Below are 22,890 nucleotides of genomic sequence, written 5' to 3'. Positions count from 1 at the left end.
TAACGTAACGTGGTGAAACAGAACAGAGGAAATGACGACTAAAATGAAACTGCTCGCATTCAGATGAGCTTATCATCTTCAGACAGGCATTTCCTTTTTTGGGTCTTTTTTTGTACATGGCATTATGATCATATTCCGCCGACGGGGGGATGGCAGCTTCAGATCACACTTCAGGCAGAAAATTGTACAAAAGCAAATTTGTACATTTCTGTTTGATTGTACATTCCTGTCGGGTTGACGAGACGAATGTCAAGTAGTTCATAATGAGTGGATAAAGAATAGATGTTGTAAAATATTGGGAGAAAAATGTGGGTAGAAAATTTTGAAGTATATAAACAACAAAAATAAAGCAAAAAAAAAAACTGTATAAACATGAAAAGGTGTGATTCACCACTCAATCTTTGAACAGAGCAGAGGGCAACAGAGTGATAAAGATCATGAGTGGGGTGTATCCATATGGTGAGTTAAAAACAGACACCAAAGGCCAAACACATCTGTCGAGTCATATCCCGACGCCCCACTTTTCCCCTCCAACTCTGTACACTCGAGGTGGCGTTCACGTCTGGTGTACACCCACGGATGTGACACCAAACACAGAGGTGAAACTAAACAGCGATGAAAACAGCCCCAGAGAGAGAGAGAGTCGCCTGAGAGCAGAGGCTTGTTCAACACGAGAGAAGGAAAATGAGGAAACTTTTTATCTGTCTCCTGCTTTTTGTTTTCTTTATAAGCGGCACACTTCAGAAAAAAGGTAAGACGCAGCACCAAATCTTTTGTTTTGTGGTTTTATGGTACTTTAAACGCTGGGTCATTTTGTCAAGTATAAAGCTGAAGAGTCATGCTGACTGCTGTCTGAACAAAACAAATGAATCTCTCTTGAGATGGTTTGTAAAACAAATCAGAAAAAAGCAAGCGACTACTTTCAGAGATTTACATAGATGCTATTTAATACCAGACATCCAACTAGAATCACTTATTATATAGACTGTTAAAGTCATTTTTTGAGTTAATATGGCTCACATTGCCTCATTTCAGGTCCTTAAAAGTGAAAATTTTCTACACTGTGTTTTCTTAAGTTATCAACTTTGGTGTATTTGGAAAAAAAAAAAAAATCTAAATTCAACTAAAGGAATTAACTCAGTCTTTGGGAAACAGTTTCGCTCCCGTTACTCATATAACAAAATCATTTCTGGAGAAAGAATGTTTTTAATGATTGAGAATCAGGACATGTAAGACTTATTCCTTTAACATTTATTTATTTATTTATATAATTTGCATTTTCTTGTTTTTCTCTCAGGGAAAAGAACAATAAAAGCTCAAATGAATTGCTCTAAGGCTGTTCCTCAGCCCAGAACATTTAAAGGGGACCCAGTCAGTTGGATAAAGTACACCCTTAATGGCACCCAAGCTCCCATTTCAACTCATTCCCATTCAGCTCTGCAGTCACTAAGCAACATCACCATAGAGTATCTCCGCGGCCCCCTCAGCACCCGGGTCATCCCCATTTTCTACATGTTGGTGGTTGCTGTCGGCATCCCTGCCAACATCGCCATTCTGTGCTTGCTCGTAACTAAAGTTAGAAAGGTGTCCTCTGCCATCCTCTACTGCAGCCTGGCTGTCTCCGACCTCCTACTCCTCATCTCCCTCTTCTTCAAGGCTCACTACCATCTCCATGGAAACCACTGGGTTCTCGGAGAGCCTGCCTGTCGGGTGGTCTCAGCCTGTTTCTATGGCAACCTCTATTGCTCGGCCCTGACGCTGGCCTGCATCAGTGTTAAGCGCTACATGGCCGTGGTGTACCCGTTCACGTACAAAAGCCTCCCCAAGAGGACTTTCACTGCCTGGGTCAGCGTGGCTGTGTGGGGGGTGTTTGGAGCTGCCATCATCCCTGAGCTCCTGGTTGAGCAGAGCTACTGGCTGCCTGAGCTGAACCGCACAACCTGCCATGACGTGTTGCCTCTGGATTACAGCTCTCACATTTTCCTGCTCTACTACAACCTGGGACTGACAGTGTTTAGTCTCTTGATGCCACTGGTGGTTACAGTTGTGTGCTTTGCCCGAATCATCAGAGAGCTCAGCCGATCGCACTACGACTGGGCGATGTACATCAAGGCCAGTTCGCTGGTGTTTGGCATCTTCGTGGTGTGTTTCCTCCCTGCTGGAGTCCTTCACTTCCTCCATTATCTGCAACTGTTTGTGAATGGAGCAGAAAGTTTGTATGTCTATTTCAACTTGGCAGTGTGTTTGTGCTGCCTCCATGCCTGTCTGGACCCCTTCCTCTTTATCCTGATGTCCAAGTCTGCGGGCTCCAAGCTTTACGTCATGACTTTCAAAGGCAAGACCCTCAGCATTTCTCTCTAAGAGAGACCCGTGGGCTAACAAAAACTGTCTCTGCGTTTTAAATTTGTGAGTGATGAGGAAGGAGCTGTTCTCTTGGCTGGAATCCAAAGAGAAAGAAAACATTCATTTCAAAATCAGCAGTGAGCCATGTTGGGTGAAGTTGTTTTCAATGTAGCATTCTTATTTTCTTGTATGTTTGTATATTAGATAGAAATGAGATGTAAATACATATGTACATTTTACACATTTATAAAAAAAATATAAAGATGAATTGTTTTCTTAAACAATTTAAATGATTTTAGCTTCATTGTTTTGTTTTGAGAATTTCTATTCTGTTCATTTTGACAACAAATAAAAGTACTAAAATAACTAAATAGACTTTGTTTGACTAAGCCTGGAATTTGACAAGAAATAACGTGAAGCAGATCGAAGATTAAACTTTAGAAAAACCGATCCTTGATCACATATCATGCTGTGCTGTAGGTCGATGAAACCCAAATGTTGTGTTTCATATCCACACGGATGTTATATGTTGTCTTCATATTGCTACATTAACACTCTCTCCCACACAAAACGTCACAATGTGCAGCCGTTAAGATGCTCAACACATTTCTGAATCACGAGCTTCTCATTTGAAATCTTAAAGGAGACAATTAACTACCATCCTCCTTACAATTACTCTCTTCCTTTGTTTCACATTGAGCTGTTGGTGAAGATGCATCCAGGTCATAGTAATAGTAAGAGCTTGAATAAGGGCAACTGGACTTCCTCTTGGATTTTAAAGACGTTAAACATCTCATCTGAAAGGCTTCTTCTGTTTTAAACTAGATGGTGGGGAGCATCAGACATAAAAAACAAAAACAAAAAAAAAAACGGTTGATTAAAAACTAACAATAAGGTGAGCAAATACGGGCTGGTCATGAAAATGCCTTTAAACTTTAAATTTGACATTATAAGCTTAGCTGTTGTTTTTGGTACAAACTTGGCAACAAAGATATTATCATTGTAACACTTTTTTTTTTATTTGGGTTATGGCTTAAAGCTGTTCCTCTTTAGTAATTCACACATTCAGATGAGAGCTCTACCACATGGACTTCCTCCACAATGCTAACAATAAAAACATTTGTTTTCAGCCCAGAAGCAACGTTACAAATTCTTTATCAGGTTCAAACAATTTATTGCCCAAAAGCTTTTTCCTAGTGAAGAAAAACTACACCCCGATATTTTCTGTTGTTTTGGCTGATTTTTCTTTTCTTTTTTTTTGTCATTTTGTATCTTAGTTGCTGAATACGATTTATTGTAATGGGACTGGGGTAGGCTTGCCAGGAAATTCCACTATTGTGCTTTTCATTAACTTCAACTCACCTCCATGCTCTATTTTATACTGGCCTGTTCGTATGTGGCCTCCTGACTGACACTAACAGCAAAGCGAAGAGAAGAAATTGTACAACCTGAGTTCGGATGGGGCTCTTACTCTTTGTTCTGTGTGGTACAATTCCACTTTCCCCTCTATCTTACTCCATCTTATAAGCATTTCTGAACATATCACAGTTGTTCTCTGTAAATCTTGTGACAGTTTCACATACTAGAGAACGTAAGAATAAAAAAAAAAATTGCAAAGGAAACATAGGAATGTAACATATAACAGTTTGAGGCTTGAATATGTGTAATTTTACAAAATTTGGCTTAAAGCTTCAATAATTTTGTTGTATTTCTTGTAAAACTGCTGCTTTGGGCTAAGGCAACTGTTACAGATTCAAGACTCAGACTATGTAAGGACTGCAGTAAATTTAAGAGTCTTCGATGTTTTATCCACTTTGCCTGTTTAAGATGTAATTCTGTTTTTTTTTTAGGGGGGGTTTCCCTTTCCCTCTGTGTTTGTGCATGTAAAACATCTGCAGAACTACAAATCTATTGTCCACACTAAAGGGAGCTTTTTCTTTCCCACAGAAGACACTTTGGTCTGGGCTTGAAAAATTTGCATAATGTCTGTCCGAAACAAAGAACAAGCAACACTTGACCTGTTTTGGGCAGTCAGCTTATTTGTATGCGCAGGAAGGCCTTATGAAAGGAAGACCTTGATAAAGCTGCTCTATTGATATACATTATGAGTAAAAATAATGTTTTTCTTACTTTCACTTCTTTGGTTAGATTTTTGCTTAGGTTGAGGCACCAAATATACTCATTTGCACAGCCCGATTATCATTATAACAAGATTTCTGTTCTTCTCTCAACACTTGCAGAACATGTGAATGAGTATAATCTCTTCAATTTTCATCAATATTATCATAGGAGGACAAGCTTGTAGCTGCAATTCCATTAATTTAACCCTCTGGGGTCTGAGCCGTAATGACGTCATGTGATCATAGGCCTCAGAGGGCTAATGGCCTCAACTACATAATATGATATTAGGAAATCAGGCTTATTTCATGTATTTTGTGGAACAAGCACAATTCATAGTTCAAACTGAGCTGTATTAATATTACACTGAAAGATGGGACTCCTGTATGTTGGAGCAACCGCTAGAATTCCCCAACTAAATCCTTTCCCATTTCCAGGAGTAATACGTTTACCCTCTGAGGGCCATAACTTTGACATCCCTCACTGGTCGAGTACACTGGCACCTCCAAGTGGACAAGCCTGTAACAGCAACATGACAGTACAGCATTGCATTGCACTCTGCACTGGTAAAACATTCCGGGACAGAAATTTCTGTCAACTCAACGAGAAATTTCAACTCAATATTGAAAAGCGAGAAAATAGCGCGGCTTCGGGAGAATAATCAAAGTAAAAAAAAAGCAATTTAGAGGGCAAGGCCGGATTTCAAAGCAAGTCAAGCTGTAGTATTTTTGCAAGATCCCACAAACTTACTGGAAGTTTTCACCTTGCTTAGTTCAATACACCCAAGGGCACGGGTGTAAAATTGCGTATGGACGCTATGGACGTGTCCATACCAATATTTGGATGCTTTTAAAATGTCCATACCAATTTTGAATGGGAATTGCACAGCGTTCGGGAAACAAATGGTATTTTCCACTTCCGCAGTTCCTTCTCTAAAAAAGACGGCGTGTCATTGGTGGGGACAGTCTTGCTATATGTGATTGGCTCACCTTCTGTAGCGCTATGCCTGGCTTGTTGTTGCTAGGTTGGTTGCTAAGCGGTGATAGCGGGAAAACAGCTCGTCAACAGAGGCTGAGCGAAGTTTCAGTGCTCTGAGGAGATTGAAAACATGGCTCAGGACAACAATGACGCAGGCACGGTTGAACCATGCTGCTGTCTGCCATATCCACCAGGACAGGTTGAATAGCATTAACATAAAACAAATATGCCAGCAGTTTGTCTGCGTCAATGACCGGCGGCGCCATGCATTTGGCTCATTCATACAAGATTTGGCTAGTTAATAGGCTCAAAGCTACAAACTTAATAGTTTTTCAGGAAAAAATGAGCCGTGGAAAAGTGTTTTTTATGTGACAGTTTATGTCTTTATTTTTAATAAACGTTTGCTGGACCTTAATCTTTTGACTACTGGTGTTTTATTTTTGTGGGAACTGTGCAGAGCTAATAAATGATTGTTGGTAATGCCAAGTGGTCATCCGCCTACATTTTTAAAAAATTGTACATTTCCACTTTTATTGTTCACACTTTTCACACTTATCTTTGCAGTGTGCACTTTCAAAACTTCATCAGTTAATATTTTATACAAAATGCATTACAACTGCAGCACCCAAACTCATCAACTTACAGGCAGAATGACAGAATTTCAGAAACACATGTAATAATAAAACATCTTACTGTGGCAATGTCTGCCCGGGCCTGTGATAATGTTGAAGTCACCAGAAACTTGAGTGACTTGCATAAAAAAAAAATCAATTCTCAATCTTGCCATTATGGTTTACATTTAAAAAAATCAGAGGGCTGCGAATCAGATGGGATTTGCCATTATTCACCCCAGAATTGGTTAAAATGCAGGAAATTGCATCTAAGAAATACAAAATTTTCGGGGGGAGGACCCCCAGACACCCCACACAAATGAGGTGTCCCTCAACCTTAGGCTGTGGAGGAGTGGCAAATTATGTCCCACCAATGTCAACACCATTATTACGCGCTTGCCCAACTGTGTAAAGTTAGGGTGTAACACACCTTCACTCGTCCTGTATTACCTGTTGCTCATGATGGGTAATGCTAATGATAGCAAACTGCTGACACAAATGCTGCCCTCATTTTTATAGTCATAGTGTTTTAACATGCCTAAATGATATAAAACTCACTCATTTATCATAGAAATGACTTATTTATAGTAGCTCTGTGAAAGTTACAGTGCCCCCTCTGAATCTACCGGTAAAGCCAAACAGACTCAGTATAGTTAATGTTTCTTGCAAAGCAGGCTGATAATTAATCAGCGAGTGTTAATGAAGGTTAACAGAATTCATAAACACGGGCTTCTCGATAGCCTTTGAATAACTGAACATTTTCATAAAACAGAGAACACAGAAACATGTCTGTCAAATGTGTATAAATGGGGCCATCTGCTGGCTAAACGAAGCACTGCCACGTTTGAATAATTTGAACGAAGCCCCGCAGCTGTTCAAATGAAACTCTTTATTCAACATGAGGAATCCACCTTTACACTGCATTCAGTTAAACCTTTTCTTATCAAAATAAATCATATCAAGGACAGGTAATTGTTTTTACACACACTTCCACATATTGTTTGACAGCAGAGGTTTTCAGACCTGGTGACTTTATTCTCACTGCAGTGACTTTGGAGTAATAATCAATCTTAGTGGAAACACTCCTAAACGCAGATTTGACCACCCCAGCTGAATAACAGCTTTTGGTACATACAGTCATCTCACCACTAGCATGTCCTTTCACAAGAATTCATCTCTGGATAATGAACACCTGTCCACAACAAATCTGACCACACAGAAGAATGATACATTCGCCTTTAACTCGGGAAAACATGTCTGTTAACCCCCACAGAGGAACAGCAAAGACACCGAAGATGGGAAAAGCACACACAACAGGGGGACTTCAGTAACAAACATGCAGGGTTTTGTCTCTGATGTGCAGTATGTTTGTTCAGCACAAGTGGTGGCGGTAACAATACAGAAGACGGACAGAGATAAAGCATCAACCACAAGACAGAGGATTCATATCTTCCAGTCTTAGAAAATATCTTCAAAAATAAACAGCGTGTGAGTCATGAGCCACAAGACAAAAAAAAACAAAAAGACTTGTAAATATATGTAAAACAGCATCAAGTATAAAAAAAAGTATGACTAAAGCTTATTGGAAAATAATGAGTAAAACAGTAGAGAACTTTGCGTTTTTTTTTGTGTAATGGAACAAATGCAGTCCAGAGCTTTCCTTTTGTTTGTATGTTACCATTTCTTAATGTGATTTACATGAAATCTCAGATACTGAAGCAACAACAATTTGGAAGAGGTTTCAAGGAGCAGCAGTTTCAATTCACCCAAATCACAAAAAAATCTCCTTTTATAAGCTCAAGGGGCATTTACAAGTGTTGATAGTTTGAGATTTTTTTTTTAGTCAGACATAATCAATGACCTGGAGTAAACCTGTAAATCACTCGGGAAATCATTCATTTAAGAACTATTCAAAGTGACTGCTTAAGCTGTGCTCATAATATTGTTGTAGGGATGAGAGAGACAGACATTCCTCCACTGCTTTTGTCCAGACTTAACTATCAGGTTCCACAGAGGAGAAACCCCTCTTAGTTTGGAGAGCCTCTGACTTCTCATTTGGTGTCCCCATTGGTTTCACATTTGTATTTTTAGTCAAATGTCAAATCGCCTATTGGATGTATTGCTCTGGAATCATCGGGTTGTCAGTCTAAGTGTTGTACTCACTCACGAGCTGTTGGCATCACTTTTTTAAGAACATTAGCATCACGCAGGACAGCAACCACAAATGCCAACTGGACAATTTTCATAAATACTGATTGGCAAATTTAGGGACTCTTTTACAGCTGACTTGTTTAATCTAGACTTCTGAACATTTCAGTTTGATCTGGACTACAACTACAGGTGTGAAATGTCCCCCAGACTATGGCCCAGACCGACAACTGAACTTTGGTTGCTCCAGTCTTGACGTTTGGAACAATTACTGGAAGTTACAGTGGGCTATAACGAAAGCCAGAGAAATGAAAAAGGAGCCACGACAGCATTTGTGGAGAAAAAGACACCAGGTTTTTAACTGAAATATGGCCTGACTCGGAAGAAAACCAAGTTGTTAAGGCCCAGAGGACTGCTCATAGTCTTTGCCCAACTGCCTGTTGTGGAATACAGTTTTCGCATAGCGATGATGCTCTTTTGGCAAATGCCTGATGTTGGCGGTGCTGGTTGTAATGCTGTGGTTATATTATTGACAGGGGCAATTAAATTAACCTTTTTATTCGTTCCCACAAAATGCAACAGTCTACCCACCAGGATGCCGACACATATTCCCACCTGTATCTAAACTAATTAACGTCAAGTTAAGTAAATGCAGATCATGGAGACAAGCGATAGATGTAGGTGAGCTATATAGAGCTGGTTGATGTGCTTGCATAAAGTGCAGTGTCAAACTAAACTTCATTGTTTTTTGGAATTTGGATGAGGTGACCCTTTTACGCATGGCTTTTAATTTCAGTTTCTCACATGAATTCTTCCTACATTTGAGTTCCTTGGTATAGCAAAAAAAACTTGGCAAATTTGGTGTCTAGACACACTCGTACAAACACACACAAATATATACACACAGCCAGAAGAGACCAAAAGGGGGAGAACAAAAAAAAAGGCAGGACGGAGCAGCAAAGCTTCCAGCAAAGGTTTGGAAGAAGAGATGAGCTCGATGGAGAAAGAGGCACGACATTTGAGAAAGGCCTTTGAATTTTGCAGGGAGCAGCAGCAAGGCAGGAGGAGATAAACAGAGGACACAAGATACACTATGAGGAAACCAAGACAATGAGACAAACAATACCCAAAAGAGGGCAGTATATTGAGATACCAGCAGAGGTTTCCTGTGGTATAAGTTCTTCTTCACCGATCAGATTGCAACAGAGCGCAAAGCCCTTCATGATGAGCTCAGATCCACAAGACAAACACAGACACGAGAGAGGAAGCATTCAGACAAAAGGATTCAAATTCCAGAAGTTTTGACTGTAAAAAGCAGAAAATGTAAACTTCTTTTCACTTTAGAAATGTTAGCTGCTGAAGTTGCCAGTTTTGACTAAACTACCGTTTTGTCATTGATATTTTTTATGGCCTTGTCATTCTTGCAAATTGCAGCAAAAGGCTTAAAGATCATCAACCTTTAGTGAAATACTGATCAAAGATGTAGAATTAGATGTATAAAAAAAACCTTCAGATTGGGACCACGAAACAGAAAAAGCACTCTGGTGGAGCAATAAATAACCTAAAATAATAGATCTCTTAAACTATCTACCGGCTAGCTTAGCGTGGCATAAAGACTGGAATCAAAATGAAGAAGTCAGCCTCTTAATTTACCAAACCCTCAAAAGCTCAACGATTTATAACAAATCTTTTTTGTTTGATCCTTGCATAAATCCAGGTACAGAGGTAGGTTGAGTTTCAATAATTTACTTAAGTACTAATACAGCACTGTAAAAGCACTCCAATACAGTGAAGTTCCTGCTGAGAAAACAATGTTACTTATTTGAGGGAATAATGGTAAGGCAATATTATTTGTTTCACGGAGAGACATGGCTTCATGAACGAGTCCAACACGTCTGCGCCGAGCTCTCAGACAGAGACTGCAGACAGAGGGGTAATAGTAAAGGAGTAAAGGAAGGGGGACTGCAGTGTGTGTTAACGGCAGATGGTGTCGTCCTGGACATCTTACTGAGAAGGAGCGTCTCTGCAACCCAGATGTCGAACTGTTGACTATGAGTTTATGTCCATGTTGACAGCCAAGACTTTGCCTGCATTACTTTCTCACATCGTGTGGGACATCATCAGCTAAGTTGTTGCAGAGCTAATTAAAGAAATAAAAATAACCCAAGCCCATCCATTTGTGGTGATCTCTTAAGATTTTAACCACACATCTGCTCTGGTACACTTAATCTTCCCAAAAGATTGTCAACTGATTTTTATCCTATTTCAATTTAAAAAAAAAAAAATGTTTTCCTTCTCTAACTTTACTCTACTGAAACAATATAATATTACTTTAGGGATAAATAAAGTATTATTGAATGGAATTTAAGTGTGACATGAGTTGGATTTTACTCAAGAAACTAGTTGAAGTGGATCTTATTCCGAACTGGTCTGTATAGAATAGCAGTTTCATGTCACTGATTCATGTCCACAGACACAATTCTTGTTGTTTTTTCGTGCTACTGAACATGAGAATAACTCTATGGAGTTACACACTTTCACATAATTCAGTGAAATAGTCATGTTTTGAAAGTTATTGCATTTAGTAGACAGAAAAAGTCCACATTTAGAGGTTCAGAGTAGGTGGCAGATGGCACTCCACACCTAACTGCCTAGTGTGAGAATTGGGTTTGCATCCCGTCCTGACCACGAGTGCCTTCAAATAACTTTGATGGAGTTCTTGCATTCAGTCGCTGTATATGTGCTTTTGCTCACTGTTTTGTTGCTTTTTTACACATTACAAACTATTTAGTTAAGGTTAGGCATTAAAAATGAGATGTATACGTTTTGAAAAAAATCGTAGTTTGCTACAAAACAGACTCTATAATAATATACTAAATCAAAATATCAGTGAGTCATTCTTTTCCTGGATCATTTGCTGTCAAGCTAAACAAAAAGAATGTACTGGACATATAGACCTGACATCCTATCTAAATATAGTACCTTAAGTACAAGTACTTAAATAGTATAAGTACTGGATAAATATTTCACATTTTATCCTGATAAACTGGGCTGAATAGTTTTGTCAGTGTATAAATGAATCGCTTACTAATCACTTTGTTTCTTTATAGGAACCAAATCTAAGTAACAACATAAGTAACAAACACCTAAAGCTGTGAAATAAGTGCTGTGAAGTAAAAAGAACAAATAATCCACTCTGAGTTTTAGTACTTTTTTAGTTAATGGACTTAATTGTATTCCACCAGAATGTGTGGGTTTTACAGTAGCAACTGCTGGATGTGCTGCAGCTCATTGTTTCACAATAAGAACTACTATAGTGCATAAAGCACAAGCTGCCTTAAAAAATAAAGCATATTATAATATTGTTTGAAGCAGAGCCAACAACCATAATACAACTTGTGAGCTTTAGAGATGCTGGTATTAGAATTTTAGAGGAGTGCCTTTTTAGATCCAGCCAAGAGGCTGAATGCCTTCCTTCCAGTATTTACCTGTTAAATGGGTTTTCTAATAAAAAAGAAACAAAACAAAAACACTGGGTAAGTGGAAGAGCAGCAGACTCTAACAAAAACAAACTAAGCCAAAATTGAAAGTGACACCAAAATTAGAGCCAATAAAATATCTCATAGATCTCTCTAATTTGGTATATAAAAAAAAAACTGAATTATATGGACTCAGATCAAATCCCCATCCCGTGTGAGTCTTACTAACCAAAGGTGTGTTATTCAGTGGAGCAAAAGCCAGAAATTTGCTTGCTCAGAAAGAGACTTACAGTCATCTCCAACTTCGAGACAAATGGCGTAGGAGCAGGAAATATGAGGCAGGTAGAAGGAGAGACTGCGCTCTCTGACAGGAACATTGTTACGCTGCTATATGTTCACATAGCAAGAAGCTATTTGTTGATGGTTTTTTTTTAATGGTTTAGATTGTTGTATATCAGAATATAAGCTAAGCTAAACATCTGCAGGTGGATAAAAAGCATATTTCCAAAGATATTACTCTTTTTGTTAATCTGAGCAGCATTGAGTGGAAGGTTGTTGGAAGTCTAAGCCTTTTGCTGTTTTTGGCACATGCTTGTGTGTTTTTTGCATGTGTGAAACAGCCCGTGAAAGTCGAGCTGTTGATTTACAGAGTTTGATCATCGCTGATTTTTTTTCTTCTTCTTTTTCAAATAATCCTTTACCTGAATGAATTCCTGCAAAAACACCACTAGATTTGGTAATAACCTGACAACTGGTGCATCCGTAATCTTTGATAATCCAGATGAACGTCCTCTGCATATCTACAGCTCTACTTGTATAAAACTGCATTTTACTATTCAACTTTACCAGGTATTTTACTCAGATGTATCAGAATAAGAATGACTTGTGATATTCAGCATCTTTTTTGATGAATAAATAATTCATACAATAATGACGAAGGCAATAACCGTTATCTATATCAGGGATATTAAAAACAAAACCTTTTCCGTAAATGAGTCATTATTCGGTACACTGAGTAAAAACCTGGTAAACAACACATTGTTCTGTGCTGGAATTTACATGAGGACATTGGCTCGTGTGTCTGGCAGTCGGAGCCCCACCAGCCCGCCGCCAACCAACACAGAAGATGCCAGCAGGATGGGAATAGCCTTGGTGATGCCAACCAGTGAGCCAAAGATCAGGTTGCCCAGCACTGCAGCCAGCTTACACATGGCATTACAGAAACCAAATCCTGTGCCCCTGGAGACAAAAAACAAACAAACAAGAGGACAATGTTCAAAAAGTATATATCAGTTATTTTTGGATAACGGAGCCCAGAAGTGGCCACAGACAGTAAAAAACAAGAAATTCAGAGAGAAAATTTTACTACATCACAGGCACGTATTAATTCAGCGCCCATTTGTTAATTCGCCAACATTTTGATCAGTTTTGTCTACAATAAAGTCACCGTACAAGTCAAGCGTTTCTCCCCGAAGCCACAAAAAAAATGTTGGCTCATCAGGCTCCTTCGGTCACTCTGATTCCATCACAGAAATAATCTTTGAGGAGAGACTGGCGGAATGTTATCATAGAATTTAGCTTTATTACAATAATATTACATGTATTAATATTGCTTTATTACATATCCACAGTAGGGGTTTGTAGTATTTAGCAAAACTCAACACAGTTATAGGGACACTCTTTGGACAAAAGACATTTAAGGAATCAACTTGAAAGGGATTCAGTCATTTACTTACAGATTACAGGTTACAGATTTCTCTACTTTAAAGGGAAATTGAATAGAATAGAATTATATGACGTAAAAGTCATAGAGCTGGATACGTTTTTAAAGGAGGAAATATTAAACTGAGGCCTTCATGTTATATGTTAAATAGTTTTCACTCATTTCCTGGAAATGTTACAACATTTTTTTAAATGGTGACCCTGAAAATGTTGTTCTGACGTCTGCCAAGAATGCTTGATTGTCATAGGGGTTTATTGAAAGATAAAATTCAAATGCTCTTGTTATCTTCAGTGCAGAATATGTGTGTTGCTTTTTGCAAAACTTCAGAAAACGTAATTCTACAACTGTATTGGGTCATTGCTCACCTCCTGTCTGTTGGGTACAGCTCAGCTGTGACCACATCCAGGGAGTTCCACGCAGAGATACTGAGGCCATTGTAGAGACAAAGCATGAAGATCATCATCGACTCGCTGGTGCCGAACCAAAGGAAGAAGCAGCTGATGCCCGATAGCACCATGGAGCCTCCTGCAAGACACCGAAAGGAACATCTTTGACGTCTCAGTCACAAAATAACATATACGTCACTAGAGGTCACTGCAGATGGAAAGGCCAGCATGACAAGACACAGAGACATTTTCCAAGAAAAAAATGCTGCTATTTATATACCACACAAAAAGTCAGAGCAGGTCCTCAGTCACCGGAGAGAATAGTATGCCATACCTAACATGCTGAGACGCCCTATCTTATCCATGAGCAGAGCAGAGACGATGTTTCCTGGCAGCACAGCCAACGTTCCCAGGAAATTGACAAAATAGACCCAGTAGGCACTGTAATCGTCATCAAAAGTCATCTGACAGCCTGTCTTGTTGTGGTAGAAGGAGCTGTTAATCACCTTTGAATTTGTTAACTTAGTGTCATCAATATCTGCAAATATGTGAGAAAAGATGACAGTTAACAAACAGATAAACATGAAACGTGCACAGTTGATTACTTGATGTCCAGACATGTAAAACCTTAGCATTGAAAGGCGGTGTACTTCACGTCACTGCATTGTTTTGAAAGCAAGTTAGAATATAGGATAGTAAAAAAGAACATGTAATATTATAACAGTTTAAATGTCTGTGGGCCCTAAACTCTCACAACACACACTCCCTCCCTTCTCATTCTGTCTCTCCTCATTTCTTTTCTATCCTCCACTCTAGAGACACATTGCTGGGAGCAAAGGGACTTCATTTCCCATGGGGCATTACCAGTAAACCTGACAGGCCCTCACTGTTTCCATGTTCAGTGCTTTCCTGAGTGCTGGAGGAAAATGTTTTCCCACCCTCTACTCCCACAAGGTCTGATTCAGCTCCACTTCGCTCAGATCATTTCATGCATTTCTTGCTTTTCCTTCCCTTTCAGTCTGTGTTTTTGTCACCCCTGAAATGACCGGATTGAACCTTTGTAATATAGCTAGGATTCATTAATGGTAGAATTTCAGATTTGAATTAAGCAGATCATTTGTTCCATGCTAGTTAACAAAAGAGATTGTTCAATAAATTATTCTGCAAGTAAAACAAGAGACTCTCTGATTTATGTCTATATCACTGTCAGCTAAATCATCATTTGCTCTGCTGCCAAGTCTGGCTTACTCTCTTGTTAAATACTTCATTGGAAGTTTAGAAAGGCAATCTGTGCTGGGTGAAGAGAGGTTAAGCAGTAATTTAGCAGCATGAAGCTAAGCCATGAATGCTCAATTCCATTATTTTTTCTATAGGCCAGACACTTTGACTTTATGACTAAAATCAACTGTCAGAAAGACTGACTGAGACGTATGTGAAGGCACATCGATAGAATAGGATTCTCTGGAAAGAAGGAAATAACTCAGTTAAGTACAGGGAACTCTGTGTAAAGAGGATTTCCCTGAGTGGGAGTGCGTTTCACAGGTGCAGACTCACCCGTGTTGTAAAAGAAAGAGTCCACAATGGTACAGTTTTTGAATAACGATCCTACTGAGGAGACATCTTCGAAATAGCAATCGACGAAAAATGAGTCGATGAATGTGACCGACTTGAACCTCATGCTGATAAACCTGGAAGGAGACGGGGATTGATGGGGAGCAGGCGGAGGGGGGGTTTATAGAGAGAAAGATGAAAATAAGAAGCCAGTGAAGAAGGATTTGTAACATATTCCTGACTGCAAAGGTGCTGATGCAGAATTGCTTTCCTTTGCAAAGATTACAGTGTGTGCCTTGCTAATCGTGTCACTGAAATGCAAAGTCACTATTTCCATTGAATGCACAGACCACAAACACAGTGAGTTTAAAATTAATTATTGCTGTATATATTCGGACTTATACATTCTTTAACTGTAGGCTGCCCTTACAAGTTACCCTATCTTAGAAAAAATAATTAAAATAATAAAAAATTTGCTTGAAGAAAGAATAACTCTAAAATAAATTATGCTGAGTGTTTTCACAGACTAACTTAATTAGATTGAGTAAATAGGAACAAATATTGAACATTTTAATGCCAGCAACACTCAGACAATGTGGAGAGAGAAGCAAAGACAGAAAGGTTGATGGAATATACCAGAAACAGTGTTCTGGAAGATTCTACAGTCTTCTGTAGATTCTACAGAGTTGGGTTTAAAGCAATGGCGTAGCCACGGGTGTGCCAGTGCCACCCAAAGAGGCAGCTGGCATACCTCAAAAAATTGCCGTCAAATGGAAAGTGGACGGGGGACATCAGTTCCCGTCCATTATTGAAGTCTTGGACTCATGTGACAAAGATGTTTTTCCCAACATGAACTGTTTACTTCTGATATCACTGCCTGTTGCTCTGTGGAGCGCCTGTTTTCAGTTGTAAACAGGATTAAATCCACCAGCAGAGCTACAACGCTCACAGAGAGACTGAATAGCATGTCTTAGCTCATGTTTGAAAAAGAGCTCGCAGAAAAACTGGACTGTGATGAAATAATAAATGCGTTCAAGGCCACACCACGCCGTCTTGCCCTTTAAATTGAGAGCGGCGCAGTGCGCACAGGTAAGCAGCAATATCGTTGTGTCGTTAACTCTGCTGCTCAGACCAATAGTTGTATTCAGATGGTTAAATAGCTTTGTTGATCATGCGTGATGTGGATATGTTATGGCTCTGTGAGAGTGCATGAGTACGCGCATGAGTGTGTTATATTTCACTATGTTCACTCTCTCATCGGGCACGCAATGTCTGTGTGTGTGTCTGTGTGTGTATTATGTTTTTGCGAACACAAAGTGTGCTTTTTGTATTACTTTGTTATTGATTTATTTGAGAGCACGTCACACGTGTGAATGTGTAGACCTGCTATGAACTACTGTTGACTATTACCGAAGAGAACCCACACAACGTGTGGATATGTTTTGTGTTGATAATGTTGTATTCGAGAGATACATTCTTTTGAATTTTTGTGGAGGTGTAACACTCTGTTGAAAATAAATTTGGCACACCCAGTATTATTTACTGGGGCACACCCAATGTCTTCTTCCTGGCAACGCCAGTGGTTTAAAGGAATTGTCCACCAAAAGCTTGATTTTTCCAAGCAAGGATAGGTCTTGGCTTACCACTTTGCGCTAAACTCCATCAGAGAATCATTGATCAGTTCATAAGGATATTTCATTGAAAAATTTTACATGACTTTTTATGAAATACGCTAAAAAGATTGAAGGAATCTGGGAAAAAGTCTAAGGACAGAGACCCCGGCTGATTGCAGATCTAGCTTGCTGAAATAAGCAAGGCGCTCCCTGAAAGAGACGTCAACTGGTTGGTTAACTGTGTTCACTAACAATGATTTTCAGAAGTGTTCCTGCAGTGCTGCCTAAAGGCAGAGAAATCCCAACCAGAGTTAAACTTTTGCAAACTTTGTATCCAGCCTGTCTCAATGAAGTCTCATCTGTAGCTTCCAACGGCAACCAGAAAAAAGGGACGACATTACCACAGCACTTGCAACAGGTTTGCTATAAGATACAGAGTGGATTAGATTCTTTTTTTAATGCACACCTCTGAACTTCTCTGCCCTTATTCTTCCTCCAGACCTCTTAGATCCTCAGAATAATTGCTTTAACCTGATCATTGTTCAAGATTAATCAGAGAAGAAATGTTGTGCCTTTGTCGTGGCCTCTTCAAAGCTTTGGAACAGCCTTCCACTGTCAATGTCCCATCAACAATACACAAGATCTAAAGATATTTTTCTGTTGATATTTTGATTGCATGCAACATCTTTGATCTTGAATATTTTTGTTATAAATTTCTTTTCTACACTTTTTTCTTCGTCAGCTTTTGCACACTTTCAAACATTGCTGTCTTATTAATTTGCTTTTTACCGTTTGTTCTGCCATTGTTGTGCCTTAATGCCGTGTGCAGCAATTTGGTTATCTATGGCCGTTTTTCAACAAGCTTTATAAATAAAGATGACTGGTCAGTGTTAGTCATTTTGTTTAACTAGTGCTTAGTTTAATTAAGTGGAAGATATTCAAGTTTTTCACCACTGCATGTCTGACGTGACAGGGCTTCAAATATAACTCTATCAAAATCTGTTACTCCACCAAGTATCATTGTATTGGTCTTGATTTATTCTATCAGTAAATGGTCTCCAGTGAGAGTGCAAAAATAAAAGCAGCATAATAAAGTGTCTTCTCTCTTGCCTTTGTGTATGTGAGACTCAAAGCAGGAGGAAGAGGAACTGATGTGTGTGTGTGTGTGTGTGTGTGTGTGTGTGTGTGTGTGTGTGTGTGTGTGTGTGTGTGTGTGTGTGTGTGTGTGAGTGTGTGTTTGTTTGTGTGACAAAGAGAAGGAATAAGAGAGATAAGCCTTTTAATTTCCTGGTGGCGGAGGAGATAAAGGAGGCAGGATTAATATAACCTGCAGTGCTTGTTTGTGGGAATGACAAACGATACTGTTATCCCACTATGGGACAAGCAACTTTCACTACAACACTGTGCCAAGAAGGCTCACCAGTTCGAATCACACAGTGTGTTACGCTGCGGCTGGTTTTAACCCCCTTCTCTGTCTGGGAAAAACTGGGGAGCTCTAGAAAATATTTACACACAAACAGATGCTGCTCTCGGCCTGTTTTACCTGTCATTATGAAAGACTCCATTTCTGTGGATCTGATTCTCCAGGGTGAAGTTGAAGGTGAAGAATTCAATGCGCTCGTTGTTGTGCATCTTGACTCTGGAGGCGTAGTCGTCGGCCTGAAGGTGCTTGATGACATCCGGGAACCACACTGATAGCCCGTAGTACCTGAAGACAGTAACAGCTTCTGTCGTAATGCGTGTCACACGTGGCCCATATCAGAGGTTCCCCTAATGCAGGCGACACTGGTCACTTTGAATTCATAACCATGACGAGGGACGATGCTGGGATTTTAACTGGTTGTATATTTGCAGTTGCACTCTACTGCTTATATTGTTGCTGCGTGTCTTTGCTCTTCCCCGACTAGAACAGCGAGGTTTTTTCAACTATCTGTAACAATTTAAATCTGCATCTTTAGTACGATCTCAGGCACCTAATGAGTATGTACTCGTTTGTAAAATATAACAAGGACACTTGACATTATTTACAGTATCAAACAGTAAGTAATCATGGAGGCATTCAAATTGGATTCCTATGAATTAAATAATCACGATGTGATTTTTATTGAGCACTCTGTTTGATTTTGAAGTCTATGTTTATGCTTTTATGCTTGTGTTTGCAGTTTCCTGCCTTGGCCTTTCTTCACATATAGAGTTCATCAGCCTTCCTCGTTACAGTCATGTCAAAAAGCACTCCCTTCTCAAATTCTGAGGTTTGCATAACGGGATATAAAATCAACATCTGTTCCTTTCCAGCTCCTAAAATGAGGTAAATACAACCTCACTTAAACAACTCACCTATTACAACAAGTCTTTATTCACTTGACAAACACTAAGCCAAAATGCAGAAGCTGCACGTGCAATACTAAGTGCACCCTAATGGCTGGCATAGGAATTAAGAGGGTAAGTAGCAGCCAGGTGCTATGAATCAGATTAAAGCACTTGATTAATTGATCTTCTGCAAATAACCTCGCTGAAACTGCTGCTTTTATCAAGGTGCATTTTATTCCCATGACTTTCCTGTACGTCCCCAATTCTCTGTTCGGCCCGTGTTTGTGTCACGATCGGTGTTGCTTTGGTGTTTGTTTTTCCATGTTGGGTATTTCTATTCTGTTTCTTGTTAGGGTTCACTTCCTCACTTGTTTCCTCATGAGTCTCTCTTCAGTCCGGTTATCAGCTCTACCTTCTTCACTTGTGTTTTTTCCCCTCAGCTGTCTTCACTCACCAATCACCCTCCTCTGTATTTAAACTCCTGGTTTCCATGTTTTAGTTTGATGTATTTCCGGCTTTGCCGTGCCTTAGTTTTAAAATAAATAGTTTCCTTTCTTTTGCCTCCTGGCTCTCGGTCTGTGTCTGCATGTGGGTCCTCCTTCTTCGCCACCACCAACACGGGACAGTTTGCGCTTTTCTTGTGCATGATCTTTACCTGTTACACACCATTTGCCCCAGTTTTTTAGCCTCATCTTGGTCATTTGCCTACCTACTTGCCTCTGAGTGTTTGAGCCACTGATGAGAAGAAAACTTTGGGTTTTATCTGTTTATGATATTCCATGTTTTCATCAAATCCTTAAATCTCAAGTGAACTAGAGAAAACAGAAGGATGGATAGCACACAATATTTTCCGACTTTGAATTAGCCTTAAGGCAGTGAGCTCTTGTTAAGTCATATGTGAATGTTTGTTGGCATCAAGTCCAACTAGGATTTGAAATTTCACAGTGAAATTAAGACAGCCAGAACCATCGCATTCAGCAAATTTGCTTGTGCTTGTAAAAAGACTTGCATTGACTATTACTGTCCATTTTAACATTGGAGAACTTCTGTGGAATTTCACACTGAGAAGGAGCGCAAAGACATCTTGACTGCTCTGACAAAATGTTTCAGAAAGGCTTTAAGACAGCTGGTCACTTGGATAAAGTATATTCATACAATCTATGACTGCAAACCAAAGACTGAATTTTTAAGAGTTGCATTTGAGTTTAGGACAAGGCCCAAATACATACGCATGGACAAATGTGGTGAAACAAAAACAAGCCCCAATGAACTGATTTTGAATTCAAAATCTAATTAGAATCAAACAGAACCACTCCAGCTAAGTTAAAAAAAAAAAAACATATAGGTTCTCATTGGGAAACGGAGCAGAAAAACTAGCATCAATCAATGGGAAACCATTAGAGCTGAGAGTAATCAAGATTTAACATAAAGTAAAATGAAATCTAGTCTAACTTGTAAACATTGATAAAGAGGATCTTTATAGAAGATGTCATTAAGATGGCAAGTAGTGATCAGTCAAGTATCATCCAGTGCAATAGACAGCATTATCAAACATGATCTAAGCATCTAATAATGGAATAAAGTGTAGAAGAAGAGCTTGAGGGGACATAAAGATAATTACTTACCCAAAAGACAAAGTAAACCAGACTACAGCCAGTTTTATAGTGTTATCTTTCACTGGATGGTTGAAACATCTCATAAAAGTCAACCAGATCTGTTGGAAAAGGAAAAAGAAGTTTACTGGACTAAAAAAAAAACAGTTAAAAAAAAAACTATCATGGGAGCAACTACTAATGTAAAGCAGCATCATACTCCTCTGAGTTCAGCCTTGATCTTGTAGAGGACTTTGACTGCCGGGTTGGCCGACTCATTCTGCATCTCCACCAGCTCGTCCAGCTGTTTGGGGACTTTAATTCTGTTCACCTGCAGGGGGAGACACTGATCTGTCACCTGCTGATGGCACTGCAGCAGTGGGATGGATGTAGAGCAGCGGCCGGCGTTTACTCACAGTGAACACTCTCTCAGGCTCTCCTCGGGCACGCATGTTAGTGTCATGGATTTGTTTGAGCACCATCCAGGCCTCGTCGTGCTTACCCGTCTAACGGATGATAAAGTTGAACACTTTTTTACACATATTGAATTGTTTCATCACGTATCCGCATCATGATCCCAGAATTCATGCCTTTTGTGGTCAGACCAAGTCAGCTAGTCTAGCTTTTTGTGTTTATACTCTTTACACCTCTGTAGAATATTGTTAAAATCATTCTGAACTGTACCACCTCTCAGTGAGTGCATTACTTTTAGATTTCACAGTAGAATATGTGTGGTTACATAATAAAAAACAGTTAACATTCACTATGTAAAACATTCAGTACACCTATTCTGACTATTCTGATTTATACATATCCATCCATCAATTTCCTACACCTGCTTAATCCAATTCAGGGCCATGGTGGGGGTGGAACCAATCCCAATTAATTTTCATATATTTTCATTTGAATTTTTCAATATTACATAAGAGCTTGATGACAGTGAGTCCTTCTCTGAACACAGCACACCAGTATTGCACACTGGAGGCGTTGTGGACTGTTTGTTCTTCTTTACTTTAAACTAATAACATCAATCTAATTCTTTATTCAAATCACTGCACAATTAATGTCAGTTTCAAATCAAGAAAAACATCAGGGTATCATCAAGGCTTTGAATATCCCATCATCTACAATAAATAGTACCCTTAAAAGAGCAGCAAGCAGCTCTGCTTTAAAAACAGACATGATTCTGTCATAGAAATAATTGCATGGACTCAGGAACACGTCTAGAAATCATCGTCTGTGATCATCTCATATGTGAACATGATCCAGAAACACTGCCGTCTTCTCTGGATCAAAAGCTCATTTAAATAAACTGAGGCACAGTGGGAAACTGTTCTGTGGTCAGATGAGTCAAAATTTGAAATTCTTTTTTGGAAATCATAGACATCGCTTCCTCCAGACTAAAGACAAGAAGGACTAGAACTGGGGTTGTTGATGTTTGTTTATAGAACAAGTCTCTTCATGGTCAAGCGCCAAAGTACATCTCTGACATGTTAGAGCCATTTGAACCAACTCAGGTTCTGAGAACCTCAGGGAGGGGTCTCCTGCTGGTGCCCAGAGTCAGGACTAAACAAGGTGAGGCTGCGTTTCAGTTTTATGCTCCTAAAATCTGGAACAGCCTTCCAGAAGATGTGAGACAGGCCTCATCTCTGACAATGTTTAACTCATTGGCTGCCAGCCATTTTCAGTGCAGAGAGACCCATACTGCCAAGTGTTTTACAGTATTTTGACTGATTTTCCAAGACCCACAGAAAAGTGTGTCTTATGACTATGTACACACCGAAATTACCAAAAGAAAGAGTAGACTCTCTTCTTTCATCAGGAAAAAAAAGTTTGTTTCTACCATTTTCAGTCCTTTAGTAATAGACAGTAGAACATAGGTTGGTTTCACCAAAAACAGCTGTTTTTGACCAAAAAAAAACCGGAGAAAACACGCTTATTTTTTTTGTGTGCAAAGTGGCACTGCTGCCACCTTGCGGGTAATTTTGCCAGTATATTCTCTGTTTAGTGTTTACAAGCCTAAGATTTAGTGAAAAAC

At 39.3% G+C, this 22,890-nt stretch overlaps 2 protein-coding genes across 3 annotated transcripts in view; one reads left to right on the top strand and one right to left on the bottom strand.

The window, feature by feature from the left end:
* The first annotated feature begins 521 nt into the window (after window positions 1–521).
* LOC142373247 (proteinase-activated receptor 3) lies at window positions 522–5,854 on the top strand. The gene is made up of 2 exons (XM_075456419.1): window positions 522–751; window positions 1,298–5,854. Exons 1-2 carry the CDS (start codon window positions 685–687, stop codon window positions 2,359–2,361), a joined length of 1,131 nt encoding a protein of 376 aa, XP_075312534.1. The 5' UTR covers window positions 522–684; the 3' UTR covers window positions 2,362–5,854.
* A 1,065-nt stretch (window positions 5,855–6,919) lies between these two features.
* Window positions 6,920–22,890, bottom strand: part of LOC142373237 (synaptic vesicle glycoprotein 2C-like) — a 63,562-nt gene continuing 47,591 nt past the window's right edge. For both annotated transcript variants that reach the window (XM_075456403.1, XM_075456404.1), the window contains exons 6-13: window positions 21,269–21,358; window positions 21,073–21,183; window positions 20,886–20,974; window positions 18,494–18,658; window positions 15,341–15,474; window positions 14,121–14,324; window positions 13,766–13,925; window positions 6,920–12,916 (exon numbers count right to left, since the gene is read on the bottom strand). In XM_075456403.1, the coding sequence (XP_075312518.1) occupies window positions 12,733–12,916; window positions 13,766–13,925; window positions 14,121–14,324; window positions 15,341–15,474; window positions 18,494–18,658; window positions 20,886–20,974; window positions 21,073–21,183; window positions 21,269–21,358 (1,137 nt within the window). In that variant the 3' untranslated portion in view covers window positions 6,920–12,732. The remainder of the gene's footprint in view (window positions 12,917–13,765; window positions 13,926–14,120; window positions 14,325–15,340; window positions 15,475–18,493; window positions 18,659–20,885; window positions 20,975–21,072; window positions 21,184–21,268; window positions 21,359–22,890) is intronic.

Source organism: Odontesthes bonariensis, chromosome 22 (genome assembly GCF_027942865.1).
Source record: "Odontesthes bonariensis isolate fOdoBon6 chromosome 22, fOdoBon6.hap1, whole genome shotgun sequence".
Classification (NCBI taxonomy): domain Eukaryota; kingdom Metazoa; phylum Chordata; class Actinopteri; order Atheriniformes; family Atherinopsidae; genus Odontesthes; species Odontesthes bonariensis.
The sequence above is the reverse complement of the archived record's forward strand: the minus strand, read 5'-3'. Positions and strand labels throughout refer to the sequence as shown.